The 21,389-nt window shown below is 33.8% G+C and overlaps 1 protein-coding gene across 2 annotated transcripts in view; it reads right to left on the reverse strand.

Annotated features, from left to right (window-relative positions):
- Positions 1–9,045: 9,045 nt before the first annotated feature.
- Positions 9,046–21,389, reverse strand: part of DENND1B (DENN domain containing 1B) — a 288,795-nt gene continuing 276,451 nt past the window's right edge. For both annotated transcript variants that reach the window (XM_030929666.1, XM_030929664.1), the window contains 3 exons: positions 17,146–17,228; positions 16,011–16,227; positions 9,046–15,261 (listed from right to left, as the gene is read on the reverse strand). In XM_030929666.1, the coding sequence (XP_030785526.1) occupies positions 14,749–15,261; positions 16,011–16,227; positions 17,146–17,228 (813 nt within the window). In that variant the 3' untranslated portion in view covers positions 9,046–14,748. The remainder of the gene's footprint in view (positions 15,262–16,010; positions 16,228–17,145; positions 17,229–21,389) is intronic.

The following is a 21,389-nucleotide window of genomic DNA, read 5'->3' on the forward strand; positions in this document are numbered from 1 at the left end:
TTAAAAGTCATTAGATTCTTCCATGCTACAAAAAAAAAAAAAAAAAAAAAAAAAAAAAAAAAAAAGCCATGATTTCTTGGTGACTTTAAGACTATACTTTGTATGGAATCTGTACAGAGTGGGAGAAAAGAAGGTCAGTAAGCAAAAATGTTGACATGTGCATTAGCCTTCCCAAAGTTACATGGAAATGGAATGTTTATAACTAGACTTTATGTCAATGATGAACTTAAGGAATACATTTTTGCCAGAAAATTGAAGAATTAACCCTTCTTTTTAAAATGAGAGAGATTTCTGATACTGTATTAGCTCATTTTGCACTATTATAAAGAAATACCTGAGGCTGAGTAATTTATAAAGAAAAGGGATTTATTTGGACTCATGGTTCTGCAAGCTGTACAGGAAGCATGGCACCAGCATCTGCTTCTGGGGAGGCCTCAGGAAGTTTTCAATCATAATGGAAAGCAAAGAAGGAGCAAGAGAGGAAGAGGGGAAGAAGTCCCAGGATCTTTTAAACAACTACATCTTACATGAACTCACAGAAGATAACTCTCTCATTACCATGGAGAGGGCACCAAGCTGCTCATAAGGGACGTGCCCTCCTGACCTGATCACCTCCCATTAGGCCCCACCTCCAACATTGGGGTCACATTTCAACATAAGATTTTGAGGGGACAAACATCCAAACTATGTCAGATCCCACTCACAAAAGACTAATTGCAGGCTGGGCGTGGTGGCTCATACCTGTAATCCTAGAACTTTGGGAGGCTGAGGCGGGTGGATCACTTGCAATCAGGAGTTCAAGACCATCTTGGCCTACATGGTGAAACCCCGTCTCTACTAAAAAGGCAAAAATTAGCCTGACATGGTGGTAGGCGCCTGTAATCCCAGCTACTCTGGAGGTTGAGGCAGGAGAATTGCTTGAACCTGGGAGGCGGAGGTTGCAGTGAGCTGAGATCACGCCATTGCACTCCAGCCTGGGCAACAAGAGCGAGACTCCATCTCAAAAAAAAAAAAAAAAAAAAAGAGTAATTGCCATGCTGATTGCCCTACCACTATAAACAACAAGAAATTCAGACAGAATATATGAAACATTGGTTTCAGATGTAAGACAACAGAAAGCAAAGACTTTGATCCATAAGAAAAGAGAAATGAGTAAAGTAAGCTCTACAATTGCATGGACTTACTGCCTAGAGGCAGCAGTTATCAGGCTGCAACAATGTGAGGGGGACCCTTTCAAAGCCTGGTGTTCTCACTGAGCTGAAGAGACAGAGATTGTATTTGAAGAGACCATGGCAGCTAGAATGTGTGGAGCAGAGAAGTAGAGAGAGGATCGTTACAGATATCTACAGAGAGGTCCCATTGAGTCTTTGCCTTAGATCCACAAATATGTGTGAAGAAACTATTCCAGGTCATAACAACTTATGTGAAAAGCATAAACAAAACAATTCCCAGATGTCAGATAGTTGGGAATAGTTTAGTTTTTCATCTGAGGGCAAAGACCTCCTAACATGGGTGTACAGAGAAGAGTTTTCCAATAGATACTGACTCAGTCAAAGGCCTAAACTAGCTTCACAATAAAGGCCATTCTGGACCCATAGTAATAAAGTTTAAAGCAAGCTTTTAAAAGGTAAATCTCGTTTGTAAGGAATTTAACTGCATCCCAGAATAAAATGTCAAGACTATTTAAAGTAATACAATGAAATCTGGCGTCCAAGAATATTTGGCATCCCATCAAAACTAACTAGACGTTCAAAAAAGCAGGATAATATGCCCCATAGCCAAATTTTAAAAATCAATAGAAACAGGCCCAGAAATAACAGAGATGATACAGTTTGCAGACAAGGACGATAAAACAGCTATTACAAATCTTTGAAGATGATATAATGAGAAAATACATTGAACACACACACACACACACACACACACAGATCGAATTTCAGGAGGAAAAGTATAACATCTGAAATTTAAAAATATACTGGATATGGTTAATTAATGGTCATGAGAAACTGAAAAGCAGCCAAAGATAAAAGACACTATTTAGGCCCGGCGCGGTGGCTCACTCTTGTAATCCCAGCACTTTGGGAGGCTGAGACGGGCGGATCACGAGGTCAGGAGATCAAGACCATCCTGGCTAACACGGTGAAACCCCATCTCTACTAAAAATAGAAAAAACTAGCCGGTCGTGGTCGCGGGCGCCTGCAGTCCCAGCTACACTGGAGGCTGAGGCAGGAGAATGGCGTGAACCCGGGAGGCAGAGCTTGCAGTGAGTTGAGATCGCGCCACTGCACTCCAGCAGCCTGGCTGACAGAGCGAGACTCCGTCTCAAAAAAAAAAAAAAAAAAGACACTATAAGGAACAAAGGTATGAATTACAGCAGATTTCTTGTCAGTCTATGCAGGCCAGAAGACTGTAGAATGACCATATTAAAGCACTGAAAGAAAAAAAACATTAACCTGTAAAAACATGCAAAAAATAATTTTTCAAAATAACAGAAATGGAGAGAATTTGTTACCAGCAAATTTGCACTACAAGAGACAGTAAAGGATGTTCTTCAGGTATAAAGAGAAACGATGCATATGCAAATACACATCTACAGAAAGGAGTGCAGAGTGCCACAAATGGTAATTGTGTGGATAAATATGAAAGACACTCTTTTCACTTATTGATATCTTTAAAGGTAACAGTTTCAAACAATTTTCAAAAAATAATAATGTATTATACAATTTACAAGATATTTAGATATATATACGACAGAAATACCAAGGACATAGCGGAGAACTATCAGGTTTTTACACCATATATGAAATGCTATATTTTTAAAGGTAATTCATGATAAGTTTATGATATGTATTTTAAACCTAAGAGCAAACACCAAATAAAATTTTAAAGAGTGATATAATGTAAGCCATAGTGATGACAAAGTGTAATCATGAGAATCATTCAATTAATCAAAAACAGGAAGAAAATAGGAAAAAATAAATAAATAATAAATGGGACAAATACAAAGCAAATAGAAGTATGGTGAATTTATTCCAATGCATATCAGTGATTATATAAAATGTGAAAGACCTAAACAATGCAATTGAAAGGCAGAGATCATCAGGTTGGACAAAAGTGGAAAACTCAGTGAAATTCTGTATACAAAAAACCTTCTTTAAATATAATGACACAGATTGCTTGAATGTAAAAGGGCAATTGTATGCCATGCAAACACAAACAAAGTAAGAGTGGTGTTGGCTATAATTACATTAGAAAGAAATATTTTTAAAACAAGGACTATTACCTTTGATCAAGAGGAAAATTTCATAGTGATAAACAGGGCAGTTTATCAATAAGGGTAAAATCAAAAGTTTGAACAGGCTTAATAAAAGAACTTCAAGCTTTATAAAGCAAAAATTGATACAGCTCAAAGGAGAAATAGAAAATTTTACAATTCAGGCCGGGCGCGGTGGCTCAAGCCTGTAATCCCAGCACTTTGGGAGGCCGAGACGGGCGGATCACGAGGTCAGGAGATCGAGACCATCCTGGCTAACACGGTGAAACCCCGTCTCTACTAAAAAAAAAAAAATACAAAAAACTAGCCGGGCGACGAGGCGGGCGCCTGTAGTCCCAGCTACTCGGGAGGCTGAGGCAGGAGAATGGTGTAAACCTGGGAGGTGGAGCTTGCAGTGAGCTGAGATCCGGCCACTGCACTCCAGCCCAGGGGACAGAGCGAGACTCCGTCTCAAAAAAAAAAAAAAAAAAAAAAAAGAAAATTTTACAATTCTAGTTGGAAATTTCAATACTGCTCTCAACTGATAGAACATGTAGACAAAAAAATTAAAAATGATGTAAATGACTATAACAACATTATCAGTCAAATGGATGTCATTATTTATAGAACACAAAAGAATATATATACTTTTTTCAAATGCACACAAAATATGCATCATAAAACAAGCCTTAATACATTTAAAATGATTTAAATCATGCATAATATGTTCTATAATTAACATATTATGTTAATCTAATTAAATTAGAAATCAATAACAGAAAGGCATTTGAAAAAATCTCCAAATGATAGGAAAGTAAACAATACACTTCCAAATAACCCATAAGTCAAAGAAGAAATTTTAAAAGAACATGTGTATTTTGATCTGGCAGAAGAAGAAAGATTAAATATCAGTATCTCCTTAAGACAAAAGAAAAAGAAAAGATTAAACCTAAAACAAGCAGAAGCAAGGAAATCAAAATGATAAGCCCCTAGGAGAGGGAGTGAAAGTGACAACTTAATGAATAGTTTCCTTTTGGGGTGACGAAAATATTTCGGAACTAAATAAAGGTGATGCTTACACAACACCAATGTACTAAATACTACTGAATTGCACACTCTAACGTGGTTAGGTTTATATGCTAATCAAATTTTACCTCAGTAAAACAAAATGATGAGAATATAAAGAAGTGATATAGAAACTGATTTAAAATTGAGAAAACCAATGAAACCCAAAGCTAGACACAAATTATTAATATCAGAAATAAAAGAGGAATATAGTTGCAGATCCAATAGATATTAAAAGAATAGTAAAATCATGGTTTGAACAACTTAATGCAAGTAAATTTTAAAACCTAAACAAATTTCTTGATAGATATAAATTATCAAAGCTTACCTGAAAATGAAGAGATGGGTGGAAGAGTCCTATATCTGCTAAGTAATTGAATTCATAGCTTAAAACTTTCTCTTAAAGAAAACTCCATGCCCAGATGGCTTCACTGTTGAGCTAAACCAAACACTTAATGAAAAAATAATACTAATTCTACACAAAATAGTTCAGAAACTAAAAGGGGAGAAAAATTTCACAAATCATTCTATGAGATCTAGGTTAGCTCCGATACTAAAATTGTAAAGGCACTAAAGAAAACTACACAGCAATATTTCTCATAAATGTAGACACCAAAATTCTTAGCAAGGTATCAGAAAATTGAATCCAGCAATAGATTTTTTAAAATAATACACTATGATTAAATTGAATTGATCCTAGGAGTACAAGGTTACATTAACATTCAAAAGTCAAGTGACACTCTGGTTAGGTAACAATTTTTTAGAAAACAAAAAGCATAAATGATGAAAAATAAAACTGATAGGCATTCTCAAATTAAAGACTTTTTCTGTAAAGACACTATCAGGAAAATGAAAAGGCAAGCCACGAACTGGAGAAAAGGTTCGTAAAACATATATCGGGGACTTTTATCCACAATATATTGTTTTAAAGCCAAATTTTTACAAGTCAGTAATAAGAGAAACAACTCAATACAAAATATACAAAATAACTGAATATAGTATTCTCCAAAGAAGATCTATGAATTGCCAATAAGCACATGAAGATTCTCATGATCTTCGGTCGTAAGAAAAATAAAAATTAAAACCAAAATGAGATACCATTACACACAAACCAGAATGGCTGAAATTACAAGGATTGACAATACCACTATGTGAAGTGAAAAAATTCATTGATGTAAAATTCTTGAAAAGGCAAAACTATAGTAAAAGCATATCAGTGATGGCCAGGGATTAGGACTGAGAGGAGAGGCAGGTGTGAAAGAGCACAAAACAACTTTTTAGGGTGAGGAACTGTTCTTAGTCTTGGTGTGGTGGTGGTTGCTTGACTATGTAATTGTCAAAATTCACTGAATTATAGTTTTGAAATGGGTGAATTGAGGTGGATGTAAATTACATTTTAATGAAGCTAATTTGAAAACATACGAAAGATGTACCTTGAAAGGAAAAGAATCTTCACATAAAACAATAGTTGTGGGTGTCAGGAAAGCAACTTCATAATCCTATAAAAATCCTGAAATCAAAACACCCAAGGACTTTTAGTTCACCTTATAATTTCAAGTTAAGAATTAATTTTGAGACCCCACAACAATCCCTAAGAATGGTATTCCCTTATTTTTATACAAAATTATCCTTTGCCCAAAATATGTGTATGAGCACCCATGTCTTATCTATAATTATTGATAAGAAATCTTGGTTACATTTTTCTAGTAGAAGGTTTTTAAAATATACCAGTTTCAAGCCTTATCAATTCTAATTTTCTTAGAAATTCAAATGATTTTCTAACAGTTTGTCAACAAGGTGTATATAGGTGTATACACATATAGGTGTGTGTATATATATATATATACAGCTATAAGGTAAAGCAGAGCATTTCTCCCTAACATCTGTTTCACAAATTGGGATTTTTGCCTAATGGGTTGTACACAATTTGGACATTTATCAGATCTAAGAAAACTTAGCTCTTTTTCAAAAATATATTTTAAGTATTAGATTTTGGAGAAAACAGAATGAAATGTTAAATGAATGTTATATATATTATATATTCATAAGATATTGTGCTATTTATATCTAAATATATATTATACATCTAGATATATATTCATGATATATATGTACATATTCATAAGATAGATATCTAATGGATATATATCTTGAAATAGTTGATAGATATCTTAAAATTAGTCCCTAAATTAGAACTAGAGTTACCAAAAGTAATTTGTATATTTTAAATACATTATTTTAAATTAATGTTTAAATAGTGTTACTAAAAAACATCATAAATCTGAAATACACTCCATATTTAAAGTAGGTTGATTATGAAATAACAAAACTGAAGAATAAGTAGTTTGTCTTAAGTGCTGTTCTTGAACATGAGAAAAACAACTTTGTAGATGACATCTGTGGATATTCTGCAAGAGATCTTTAGATGTTCTCAGCAGCTTTAAAAGTCAATAATGGCTCCATATGAAAAAATTCACAAGTTATGCCTTTGTATGTCCTCAAGCATGCTCCTATAGTTATCAATATAGTTATACAATAATCCAGGTAGGACTCCCCACTCCACCAACTAATAAGCACAAATACAATTAACAGAAAGAGAAAGAAAGAGGAGATAGATGCTACAGAGAACAGGTATATATAAGACACATTATTTGAGATGAGATTATAGACTATGCTGGAAAGTGTGGAGAAGGAAAGAAAGAGAAAGAGGAAGGAAGGAAGGAAGAAGGAAGTAGAAGGAAGGAAGGAAGAAAAGAACGGAGGGAGGGAAGGAGGGAGGGAGGGACTAAACATTAATGCAATCTCCCAAAAAGATTTAGGAAGTTCTGTACTCAAAATAAAGAAAAAACAAACAAATACGAAACTTGCATAGAATATTTTGTCAAAAAAGGATTGCCCAATACTTGTAGGAGAAAGTTGAGATAGAAAAGAAAGTTGTGTAGGGAATTCATGATAGTCACGCCATTTGAGTTCGGCCCTGTACTTCTGTCTAATAGCAAGGGGGCTGAAGCCCAGCTATGGGGTTCAAATCCCAGCTTGGCCTTTTGCTGCTATGGGACATTAAGGATATAATTTATCCTTTTTCTATCTGGGTTTCCTCAACTCTACAAAAGACTAATTAAGTACTTACTCCAGAAACTCTAGGGGCATGGTCCAGGCATTTGCTTTGTGTGTGTGTGTGTGTGTGTGTGTGTGTGCATTTGTTTTCCTCTTTTTTAAAAAAAAAGCTCTCCAGGTGAATCTAATGAAAGACTAGGTTTGGGAGCCTGTGGATGAGATAAAAGTCTAAGATTCTACAGTTATTTTTTTGTGGTTGTTGTATTAGACTGTTCTTGCATTGCTTTGAAGAACTACCTGAGACTGGGTGATTTATAAAGAAAAGAGGTTAACTGACTCACAGTTCTACAGGCTGTACAGGAAGCATGGCTGGGGAGGCCTCAGGAAACCTACAATAATGACAGATGGCAAGGGGAAGTAGGCACGTCTTACATGACCAGAAGGAGGAAGAGAGAAGTGGGAGGTGCTATACACTTTTAAAAAACCAAATCTCATGAGAACTCTCTTAACATCACAAGAACAGCAAGGGGGAAATCCGACCCCATGATCCAATCACTTCCCACCAGGCCTCTCTCTCCTCCAACACTGAGGATTACAATTCGACATGAGACTTGGGCAGGGACACAAATCCAAACTAAAGCAGTTGTACACAGCAAACCACCATGAGTTCAAAGTAAATTAGATACTTAGAAATATTTTCTGTCCTTCAAACTATATTGCAGCTGCTACATACATAGAAGTTTTTCAATAAATATTGAATAATTCATTCTAAGAAGACACTTATTTTAGAGAAATAATTCTTATTCATCTGGAACCTTCCACAACAGTCTTATTTTTGTGTTATTGATGCGCTATTTTCCATATATGTACAAAATTGTATGCATATATAATAACTCATTTTCACTTCTAGGAAATTCCCAGACCCACTACCATAATAATACTCTGTAGGGTATTTTATTTATATGTAAACACAAGCTGAGATTTTTTTTCTGCATCTATAAAATGAAGATGTGACCAGGCCTCTCATACAGAGACACTGAAGGTAATGATACTAATAATCCCTGTGATGGTAGCAGGCAAAGTTTTCACAATCAAAATCAACAAAAAATGGCTGAACCCTTGGCTTGCAGGGATAATATTTCTTTTCTTATTGTCAGGCTTTTGCTTCTTCTATATAAATAAGAAAGGTTTAGCATATTATTCCCAGATATTCTGCACCCAAAGGGAAACGTTGTGCTTATTTCAATAGGAATTTGACCTTTGCTTTAGGTGAAACCATCAGAGCTCTTGGATGAGAAGCTCATCTTTCTGGTCCCTGAAGCATTGTTCATTTACACACGACTACATTTCATCTGTCCTTAAACCTTAAGTGGATTTAAGGACCCAGTTGTTTGACTTGGACAGTACAACTCTTATATTCCTAGTGACATTATAACTACTTAACAATTCTCCTATGACTTTAGAACCTAATAAAATCCATTGACGAAACATAAAAGAATAAACAAAGTATACCTCTCAGGTAGGCCTGTCAGAAAGATGTAGGCTTAATTTTACACTGCAGCAGTTGCAAAGCTTGGAGATACAGGTATTAGGGTTCTCAAAGCAGTCTAGCTAGAACACTATTGGAGATAACTGGGCAATTATAAAAGAAGAGTCATCAACATGCTAAGTTTAATTGTGACCAATTTTATTTTAGAACTGCATTGTTGGGTGCTTTATGGTAATGTAGATTTTATTTAATATTTATTTTTGCATATTTTTAAAAAATTCCCAAAGTGGTGCTTTTATACACATCTTCCCAATAGTAGTCAAGTTTGGAGATGATTTATACTGTAGCCTCAAGGATGCAAGAACAATGAAGTAAATCGCAATTCTGGGTAGGTTTTTACAGATATCTGCTACCAAGACAAGGAAAAAGCTCAGGGTTTTCAGTCCCTTTAAATAGTTCTTCATCTAACGCAAGAGAAATAAACTTTGAAAAAGTTCAATTTTCAACCCCTCCTGTGACTTTTTAAGTTGTAGGACTCATGCAGTTCATATTTGTTGCTGTTTTAGGCACTACTATAAGTACCAAACTATAACAAACTCAAGAAATCCAGTTTTTCAATATGATTATTAAATACTTCTCAAAATAACCTTATGGAAGTTACACTGTCGGAAGGATGGTGACTTGACATGTGATGCACTAAACATGCACAGATTTTAAATTCTGCCTTGTCCTAAACATCATATAATCAACCAAAGCCTAGATTTGATAATGGACCTCAACAAGGCTCACATTTGAGAAATGAAATAACAAAGATGAATAGGTTTATAGGTTCATCATATCAAAGAGGTAATCATTTGTGACTTTCCAACATTTTAAAATAAAAGATTGTATAACTTTACTTCATTCAACTAAAATGTGGCTTGAAAAAAACATAGCATTCTGGATATAAAGCATTCTGTTAACATTGCTCTTCAGTACCTTGCTTTATTATTATTTTTTGGTATGTTTGCATGTTGCATCCAGAGCTACAGACTTTCCACAGTGCTTTTCTGCCTCATTCAAGTATAATAAAAGTAGAAATCTATAGAAGCTCTAAGGTTAAACAAACTGTACATCATACAAAAAATTAACTTAATTTACACAGTCAGAAACTATTGGCAATGCCCTTTATAAATCTTATCAAAGATGCATCACAAAGGATACCACAATCCACATATGTGGTCATCAGCATACAAATGCCATTTTGATTTAGGTGGTGCAGAACTGAGTATCTGTTAAATGTACACATGTAGAATCAGCAATTTGTACCATATATATTTCTTTTAAAGTAACAGTATTGTCAATCTAATCTAAGGTACAAGATTTTCTTATTGCATATTTATTGTTGCTGAGGCAGTTAGTTATGATACAATAACATAATATCCATAATAATTTTAAATAAACAAAAACATTTCTCCTGGCAACAATATGAAGAATATACTTTTTTCTAAAATCAATGAGAACATTGCTACATACAGATTTACTCAAATACCAAAAAACATGACCTTAAGGCATCTGCCAGAAAAACAGATGTACATATTTATATGAACTAAGTTATGCAAGAAAAATTATTGCACAAAATCCTATTATTTTCAAAATAATATAGTCTTCTGTCTAAATGTACATAATTCCTTATTTCTTCATCAAATCATGTTAACTGGCTTGCTCAAAACCACTCTGCCTCTTCTTAAATAAGGTTTAAGAAACATTCACTAACAATATTACTGGGCTTGACTCAGGAAAGACATTAGTACTGACATAGGGTTTGCAAAAACTATTTCCTACATTAAGAAGTGCTTTGGAGGAAACTAGATTTGAGGATTCATTTTACATTCTTAAATATTCTGATTTACGAATATCTTAAGATTTAGGGTCTTTTATGTCAAACAAAATGGAATTCGTATAAGAAAATTTATTCATGAAAATAATCAATCTTTTCCTGAAAATCCATATTTTCTACCAGAGAATGAAGGTCTATTGATTATGAGACATTCACAGTGTTCTCCTCTTGATCAGGAGTCTACTTCTTCACCTTAATTAAGAAACAATTCATTAGAATTCCTGAATCCTATTATTAGGATATTCGCATAGAATTGCACTAGGTAACAGCAGTCACATACAGTTTTTATTTAGAAGGGAGGGACTTTTTCTACAGAATGCTGTTATTAATATAAAAATAGTAAAAATTGGATTCCCATTAACATGCATCCACACCTTCAGTTACTCCTAAACTGAGTACAGTGGCTCTAAGTATTGAAAAGGAGCATCATTCCACTATAGAGAGCCCTGTGCTGCCTGGTTATCTGATAATAAGATAAACAAAGACACTCAGTTTCTAAAGGAGTCTCTGAATCTGCCCTTTAAATGTGGGTATCTTAGCAGCATAATATACTTAGCATAATAATTGAGAAAGTGAATAAAATTAGAAATGATACTATGGTTCATACTTAGAGCATGCTTTAAATTAAGCAGCTAGTTTTTTTTTTTTTTTTTTTTTTTTTTTTTTTTTTTTAAATACTTTGTGTGTGTTAGAATCTCAGCTAATAACTTCCAGGCAAAGCACATTATTATCATTATTTTAATACAAATTTGCAATTCCTTTTCCTTTTAATTTGTTCCTTCAGAGCAGGGGCTATGTCAGTTATTTTATTCCCCACATCCTCAGTTACTGTACCCTGCATATGACTGGTACAAAAAGCAATGAATAGTTTTTAAATGAACATGTTATTAATGAATTTTAATTAACTGAAAAAATAATCATGCTATATTTTGCTGCTTTTCTAAGACATGCTAAAGTAATCATCAAAATATACCACTTAGCAATATTTTCACTTAAAAAAAATAGCTCCTAAATTCCAATACTATTTCTTTATACCCCTGAAATATCACGGATGCAATATGTAAGGGTAAAAAGAAAAAAGTGAGAGTGGGATTCAGAAAGAACCATGACTCTATTACAGGCCAGATAAAGACTATGTACCAAGGCCAAAAGTCTTTTTAGTTTATACAATTCTGTTATATAACAGGTGTTGCTTCTTTGAAAAATAATTTCAAAAAGCAGAGGAGCTTACAAATATTTGGTTTAGTAACTATAGAAAATATGGGCACTGTAGAATATAAGATAACACTTTCCTTTATTTTGGAACTCACTTCAATTTAACTTCATTCTCACTATATCCACCATAATACTAGGAAGTCTAAGTTTAAGAGCAGACTTTGAACTGGTTTGAAATACAAATATTTGGTAGTATTATTCTGGATAATTTTAAGAATAACATGCAGAATTTTTTTTTCTGCTTTTGCTTTTAAAACAGAATAAAACCACCAATTTTGCATCAAAATAAGGCACAAATCACTTTTAAATACCTTGAGACAATTATTTATGAGTGGCTAAATATCCTCAAAACAACACAGTATTATAACCAAACACCTTGAAAGGTGGCTGAAAAGTAGCATAAAATTTGGATTTCTGAAGCCATGATGTTGATTAAGCAAATGGACTAAAAACCAAATTTGACCTATGCTACACTTATTCTTCAGACTGAGTTCTGAAAAAACAAAACAAGAACCGTACCTCATTTCAAAATTCATATTAAAAGGCTGATTTGCACTCTTTTCACAAAATATGAAGGAATATTTGCCAAGCAGATTAACAACCAGAGTAACCTTCTTTCCTTGATTTAAAACAGCTCTTTTGCTATATGGACTTCTTCCATTATAAACCTCAGTAAAATAAGTTGTAATTTTGTAATAAGCTTATAAAGGCAAAATTTGACAAGAACCTTGAGCCTTCTGTATTAAAAAATAAGGATTAAACATTATTTTCCTTAATGTATACAATCCATACTTATAAGGGAAACAAGACTTGTCTTCTTATTCATAATGAATGTCCCAAATAACACATATCCACTTAGATTTTGAAACGTAGGTTTTAAAGAAACTTGGTCATTTTCTTTAAATTATTTCAAACCCTCTTCTTAGATTTTAACTGAAATTATATTCTTTCAATAAATATTTAGAATATAGTCTTATTGGGGTTCTTTAATGGTTTCTTGAAAGTATTTTGTTTTTGTAATGTTGTAATGATTTCTTGAACATATTTTCTAAAAAGAAATGTAAAAAAAATCATGTATAGAGTGGATATACTGAAAATGCTAGTAACAATTTAACCATACTGTCACTGCTTTTTTCCCTGATTCTACCTGTTAATCCAGTCTATCATGAAGTCATCAGTACATGATTCCTTCTCAGATGAATTCCAAAGCTCAACAGTGAATTTGAGAAAGAAACAAATTTTCTATACAGAATTCCCAATAATTTATGTAGATACTTCTCTGCCCTAAAGAAGGGGAATTATGACTCCTCACTCCTGCATGTAGTGACTTCCTTCAAAAACGACAGCATGGAAAGGGCAGGAAGAACTTTAGAGTGACAAACGCTACCTCAGCCAGGTTATCAAGCTCCGAGTCAGCATTCACACATCATGTTGACAGTACATACCCTTGATATGACCTGATGAAAATGGCACTTTACTTCTGTGATCATCTCCTCAAAACCCATAATCCCAGTCTAATCATGAAAAAAAAATCCAATAAACTCCAAGAGAGGAGCCAGCTACAATTTATCTGACAGTACTCTTCAAAGCTGTCAATGTCATCAAAAATAAGCAAAGTCTAAGAAACTGTCATAGGCAAGAGGAGCCTAAGGAGACATTCCAACTCAATATAATGTGGAATTCTGAATAGGATCTTGATGTGGAAAATGGGTATTAGGAGAAAACTAAGAAAATTTGAATAAAGTATGGACTATCAATATTGGTTCATTAACTTGGGGCAAATGTACCATAGTAACGTAAGATGTTAATAACAGGGGTAGATGGGAACTCTCTGTACTATCTTTGCAATTTTTCTGTAAATCTAAAACTTCTAAAATACAAAGTCAATTATTTTAAAAACTAAATTTGAGATGATGATATGAAGCATTTTGATAGAGAATTATTAGTTAAAAGAGATTTTTTTTTTTTTTTTTGGTCAGGACAGTTTATGTTGTATTTGGCTTTCTTGGGGTGGGCCCCTAAATAGCAAAGGCATACAGAGAGACTGTGAGAACCTGTTAGAGTGTCTCATTTGTAAACAGAAGTCATTAACTTCACATTGAAATTCAGTACTTCCTATATTTCACTGAATGAAAGGTAAATGTATACTTTTATACTTATTGGAAAACACAGCTACAGTGCTTTTACAGGCAAATTAAGTATTTCCATAAGAGCTTTTTAATCTTGAAAAGATGAATTTTGACCTTGATTTGATGAACAGAAAAAGGCATTATTGCTCTGCAGAACACTAATAACTTATCTTTCAAACTTTACACATACTTTCATACATTATTTAAGTATGCTTAATACAGCTTTAAGATTAAGGCAATTAGTGGGTTAACAGTTTCATCAGTTTCAGGCTAGTTTTGATAAGTTTTGATATCTTGATCAGTTCATGCTCAACCAGATTAGTATAGTAGCTACTGGTTATGTGCATGGGTTATATATGCATACTTAGTTTAAATAAAATGAACGACATTAAGCACCAAACACTGGGAAATCTTACGTTCAATACATACTTTTAACATACATACACACTAGTACCTGATTTAAAAGCACAGTAGAATTCGCTTTATATTTAAAAATCAATGCATTTCATATATCCTCAAAATGAACAAGTGAGGAAAGTGTTCCAAATGCAAAAAAAAAAAAAATTAAATAGTAAGAGTTGCCATTCCTACAAATAATTCTGTTTATGATACAGATTGCATTGAATCTCAAAATGTCTCCATAGAAGCTTGGATGCAAGATTTAAGCTTGGTTTCCATTTGTGTTTTTGTCTGAAATGTTCAAGCTTTGCTGGAAGTCAGATGTCATATGACATAATGATACTACTTCATGGAGCAGTCCAATATCTTCTGAAGTCTCTTTGGCTTCTTTCCCTTCTTTCTCCCAAGGAACAAGAGTAGATGAATGCCGCCCAAGACCAGGTATAAGCAGATCATCTGAAATCTGGGTTAGTGTTTCCCTGTTTTCTGTTTTTCCTTTATCAGTCTGGGAAACTTCAGGGGAAGTGAGTTGGAAATCCAATCCTGAAGCAGGGTCACTCACATTGTCAGCACTAAGGTGCTTGTCACTGTTTTCTTCTTTCAGGATAAACAGAGGATCTGTCAAACCACTAGAGGAAACCCGCTTCCTGGGAGATGGAGGGAGGTGTTTGCCATGGAGGGCACTATCATCTTGCCCAAGATTCCACTCTGCTTGGTCACCAGAACCACTGCAGAGGAAAGCCAGGTTATTCTCACTAGGAGCATTAGATTTATTCTGGAAAAAGAAGAAACAACAAATTCAGAAAACTTTTAATAAGCATTAATTTAGTACTTTTTTTCTCATTTTGAAATAAATGTTAATAGCGTTAAGTTCCTCTCAGAGAAAATACTGCATTGAGAGTTAATTTTACACACTTCCAAATGGCTCTATTAACAGGGATGAAATGGAATGGACTTTGGTTTCCATTGCTTTGCAGCTGTCACCTATCAAATTCAAACTAGATTATATAATTAATGCCAAGTTCTGAAGTCACTTACAATAAGAACAGGATTGTCATTACTCATATTTCTATCTCTGCTGTTTTTAAAGCATTCAGTTGAATTTGCATAAAACAATGTTAAAAAATAAAATCATGTTCATTTTTGGGTAAGAAAAAATGATTTGAATGAATACATTTAGTGAATTTTTTTGAAAACTCAGGAAATATAGGGAAAAAGTGAAAACATTTCACATTTTAAAAATTCCCCAGAGACAAGTATAAAATTAGACGGCAAGAAAACATTATTGCTTGACAAAATAATTATGACAATAACCACCAGAAATAGATAAATGAAAGGGAAAATACTAGAATTTTATTAATAGAAATAATTTCTAGTGATTAAATTTTATCAAATTTTTGAAGTTTTGAACCCTACCTAATTTAGAGGTTAAATGCTTCTACCAACAAAGATTATAAGATCCAGAATGACAGCAAAGGCAAGAATATTTTCTTCTAATTTTACAAGTTAAAAAAATCTACTAACCGTAGGTTTATAATCAATGTCATCCATTGATCTAAAGAAATCCAAGCTCTTTGCAGCTGCCAGCTTCCCCTGATCTGAGCTGTGTGTGCTCAATGTATCAAGAATCTCTCCTAGTAAGTCCATTTCACCTGAGTAAGGAGTCTTCACTCTTGTTTCAACAGAGTCATCACTCTCATAAAGATAAGCAGAAGCTTCTTCACCATCTTCAGAAGATAACCTGAAGAAAAATAAAACACACAGTAGTAGATAAATAACCACATTTACCGCATGTAAGTAATCTCTCACCAATTACATTACATTAATGAGTTAACAAAATCAATAATTGGTTCATGACCAAATTCTTTATAGTGATGTTTATACCAATTCAAATATGGAAATATTTTATACATGCATTAAGAACAAGTAAAAAGTGTACAGTACCTTATGAAACTGAAAGTAGAAGTAGGGCTTTTCACAGTTTAATTCTGTGGAATTTGGGACTCTAACTTCAGGAATATTAGACTGAACTACTTGGAAAGTTTGCTATAGCCTAAATTCACTTTCCATATTTAATACGGTTTTCCTTTATTTATTCACTTATTTTAGAGGAGAATGCACGTTCCTTTACGTAGACAGAGATATATTTAACGAAGAAAAAGAATGTTCATTTTGTCATTGTCATATATCAATTGCAAAAAGCTAAACATATATTATTTCCCTTATATTAAAATTAATTTTTAACTCTTTTTATTAAATTTTCATCTTCTGATATCACCATAAACTTGTCTCCTGTACCCTCAATTCCATTTCTTTCTATTGACTATTATCACCATTCCTGATATTTAACCTTCCTTTCTTCAGAATAAGTAAGAGCCTAATTTAGATGGGCTTCTATTGCCCCTTTAACACTATCCCAGGTATCTCTGTAGACATTATTGCTTTCCAAGAACAAGATATTTAAGGTCCATCTTAGTTTCCTGTCCCGAGATATCCCCCACAACATTGCAGAGCACTGCAAGATCCTTTTGCTGAAGAACACTGTAAAAGGGCAACATCTGAGCTCTAGGAGCGCATACTCTTCAAAATACCCTTTATCACCAAAAACTTCTGCTGTTAAGCCATACTACTTAATAGGACACCAAAATCCATTACTTACTTGCTTGCTCTTTCAATATCATCATCATCATCATCATCATAGAGAGCTCCGTCAAGGCTCTTAAGAGGCCTTTTTAAGCGTGCCTGGAGAGAGATTGACAATAAATTGGGCATTGGCAGTTTAAAATAAGGCTGCTCTTTAGCAAATTTTAAAGAAACAATGTGATTTGATAAAAAACACTTTTGCAAGAAATATGCATTCAGGGTTTTTGAATATTACCCAATAACCTGACAAACTGGGACAGGAAGAAAGGGAAGCAATAAGGTATATTTATCTCAACAGTTACTAACTTCTCAAACCAATAAAAAAAAAACACAAATCACTGGATTGAATACACATGCACAGTCACACAGACTTTCAGGCCCTGATTTAGGAATACTTGACTTATACTCAATCATACCTCCATGCATCCATCACCTAGTTTCAACAATTACAGTATTTGCCAATTTTGTTTCTTTTATCCCCGGCCCACACTCTCCTCCACCCCAAGCATTTTAAAGCTGTGCTTCTCAAATCTTAATGTGCATATAAATCACTTAGGGACTTATAAAAATGTAAAAGTGTAGATTCTGGTTCTATAGTGTTTCTGAGTTTGCAATTTCTGCATTTCTAACAAGCTCTTAGGTAAAGTCAGTACTGCTGAATCTTGGGGGGTCACACTTTGAATCATTAAGTTTTTGAAGCAAATCCCAGGCAACCTATTGATTCACCTGAAGTACTTCACTATGTATTTTTAACAACTTTTTAAAAAACATAACCAAAATGTCATTATCATACCTAGCAAATTAATAATTGTTCTTTAATATCTTATATTACTCAGGCCGTATTCATATTCCTCTATTTCTCCCCAGATTTTTTAGTATGCTTCTTTTGACCAGAATCCCAACAAAGTTAATGTTGTATTTGGTAGATATTTTTCTCAGGTCTCTTTCAAGGGACTCAGTTCAACCTTCCCTCTCCTATAAGCCATTCATACCCTTTAACATGTTATCCTGTTCTCATTTCCTATAAATTGGTAGCTATATCTGGAAACTTAGCCTCAGTTTCTTTTTCATCTTCCTTTGTTTTTGGCAAGAATATTACATGGGTATTGATGTGTGCATTTTTACTTTATCATATGTGTAGGCACATAATGTTTAAATATCTCATTTTTGGTGGTACTAATTTTCATTAATGACTTCAGGTGTGATTCGTTGAGCCATCCATTATACATCTCTTTATCAACTTTTGACTTGAAGGTTTTTAGCATTCCATGATAACCACTGGCTAAATCCACTATTTCATTAGGGGCTAAAGAATTATGCTTTTCTAGAGCATTCCTTCTATATTTATTTGCTGGCATTCTATAAAGAAGAGCTTTACCTTATCAACTGTTTGACTATTCCAAAATACAATGTATAGGAAAGGCAGGACAAATCCTTGATTTCTTTCCTTTTAACAATTTTCAGAGTGATGAGCTAGCTAGTGTCCTAACAATCTCCAAAGGCAAGTCATGAGTGTTTTTTTAAAATTCTCATTATTAATAGATACTTAATGTTGTTCAACCCACCACAATTCTTCTTCTTGATGTTCACATTGTTCCATCTTTGAAATATAACATGATTATGTTTTTAAAATAGTCTTTATCTTTTAGAGCTATATCTTGAAATAGTCCCAGATTAAATGATATGCTTTGGGGTATTCATTTCAAAATAATTTAATGGTGGAGAAAGAGCATAGGTGAGGCTGTGACTGAAATAAGATTGGCCATGAGTTGATAATTGGTGAAAGCTACATGAAAGCTTCCTGGGGATTTTTATAAGCTTCTCCTTCCTTCTGCATAGGTTTGAAATTTTCAAAATAAAGTTTTTTTTGTTTGTTTGTTTTGTTTTTTTTAATGACCCCCATCTGTTACCAGTGGTAGCCCTTTCAAGTTGATTCCTGTGTCCTTTGACATAAACTCAGAAGTGGTTAGTAAGCTTCCTGGTTTTGGCATAATAAGATGTCTCATTTCAACTTAGAATTTTTCTGCATCAAACCTGGAATCAGCCATTTCTTCTAAAAAACCCTGATTTCTTTAGATGGGAAATGGCATTTAAAGGTTCCAGTCTGGGTGCTATGGGTGCTCATGGCTGCAAACCATCCTTTTGAATGAACAACAGTAAACTTGAATTTGGAGACTTCAACCATGACACCAGAGAGGAATAACTTTCTGCCTTCTGATTTTGAGTTCCCAATCTAGATAATTATCTTCTTTTATTGTAGCCACAAAGAGTAAGCAAATATATGGAACCTATAGGACTGATCCCTACTCCACTCCCTCTATGCCACTGCTTGTGAGTGGCAGAAAGGAAGGAATGAGTAGCAAAATATGTTCTTATAACCCCTACTTGGAATGTGTAGTGAGGTTGCCACAAGTTCAGTGATTAGAAATGTATCTGGGGCCTATAACTGTCTAAAACTGGGGCCTATCACTTTAGCACTGTAAGTTTAAAGTACATGAGTTAAACAGAAATCCGCAGAGTAGCCTAAGAACAAAGCCACCACTCACAGCAATATTTCTGTGGGAAAAACATATTTTACCTACTCTCTCCGAAACTCACAAAATGTAACACAATCCTTTGCTTCTGAAGACAAGCCATTATTATTACACTGAGCTCTGTATATGCTTGGCTTTATACCAGCTAGCATGTCCTACATTTAAGTTTTTGTTTACAAATGAAACAAACTGAAACAAACAATGTCTATGAAGAAGCTGAAACTTTATATTGCTATCAATTAAAATCACTACTCCTTAAGAACTAATACAGAAAGATTAGACAATATATACCTAACAGTGTTTATATTTGTAGAGTACTTTGCAAAACATTCTCACATACACACAGGAAATACAAAGTTAAATTAAGTCAAGTCTTTGACACTAAACAGCTCTAAGTCTAATGGACTCTATAATAAATCTGGAGGTATTCCCAGAGAAGTATATAATTTGCCCAAGGATACACACTTTATCAAAACTGGAAACCAGAAAACAGAACTTGTGTCTTTCCCTATTGTGTTGCAAGTCCATTGTTCATTTTCTTCCACAAAAGTTACCTTTATATTCTGTAGCTGTCTGCATATACCATAGCTTCTCTCTATTTTTTAAGTCCAACATTTTTTTTTGTGAAGCTACTGCTTTTTCCACAATGAAACGTCTATATCATGATATAAGCTTCACAGATACATTTACATTTTAGTTTCATAGTTCCTAGCTAGATAAGCATTCTATCCATTTCTATACAGGGATGTTAAAGTGTATCTTATGATGAGTTTTAACACTAGAAGTAAAATTAGAAACAGAAGTAAAACTGATTAATATGCTGTTTTCCTTTCCTTGGCTGTTAACCTTTGTGTTATCCATACTTACTATACATGTACTTAAATTTATTTACATATATGAAATAAGCTTCTTCCAATTAATAGTCATTGAATATATATCAACCTGAATTAGGAACTGCAATTTATATATGAGAAATAACAACGTCTAAACAGGTGATAGAATATGTCAATTGCTTGATGACTTCTACATGATTTTGTTAAGGTCACAAAAAAAGAAAAAAATTAAGGAGAAAAATAATCATAACGTAATCAGCATTTAAGATAGAGAAGAACAGCAGTAGAGATAATCTGGGTCCATACAAGCTTAGCAGCTGATGGTGTTCTGGTGGGTTGCGACTCTGAAGCACAGTGCTTTCAGGGGAAATAAAGGACAGTTTTCCCCATGTTCAGAACATACAACACAGGGCAAAAAGGCCTGGTCACAATCTTAAAAACAAAGGTCTTTTGTGGGGAAATGGTAGTAAGTAAGCTTAGACAGCAGAAAACATACTGTGTATTCTTAAGGATGCCAATACCTAGCCAGTAACAGCACATCTTCATCCAGGTTAACAAATCACAGACATTATTAAAAACATGTATATGAACTGCACAGGACCTGAAATGTAAATGACTATGAGAGAGAAAAATAATCTCAACCCACACAATAAAAATAAAAAATATATACATTATTTTAACACAATTGGGTATAGTGACTTATCCTTCAAAATCCAGCTCAAATGTAGCCTCTGGAAAGATTTATCTGGTAAGCATTCCTCTGTATGGCCACATATTTGGTAAACATTCGGCAAATGGACTATTAATATCAGTGTGTTATTTGCTCATGTGTCTACCTGCACCAGTACACTCAGAGCTCTCTATAAGTGGGATTCAAATTTCGTACTTCTTTG

Source organism: Rhinopithecus roxellana, chromosome 1 (assembly GCF_007565055.1).
Source record: "Rhinopithecus roxellana isolate Shanxi Qingling chromosome 1, ASM756505v1, whole genome shotgun sequence".
NCBI classification, from domain to species: Eukaryota; Metazoa; Chordata; class Mammalia; order Primates; family Cercopithecidae; genus Rhinopithecus; species Rhinopithecus roxellana.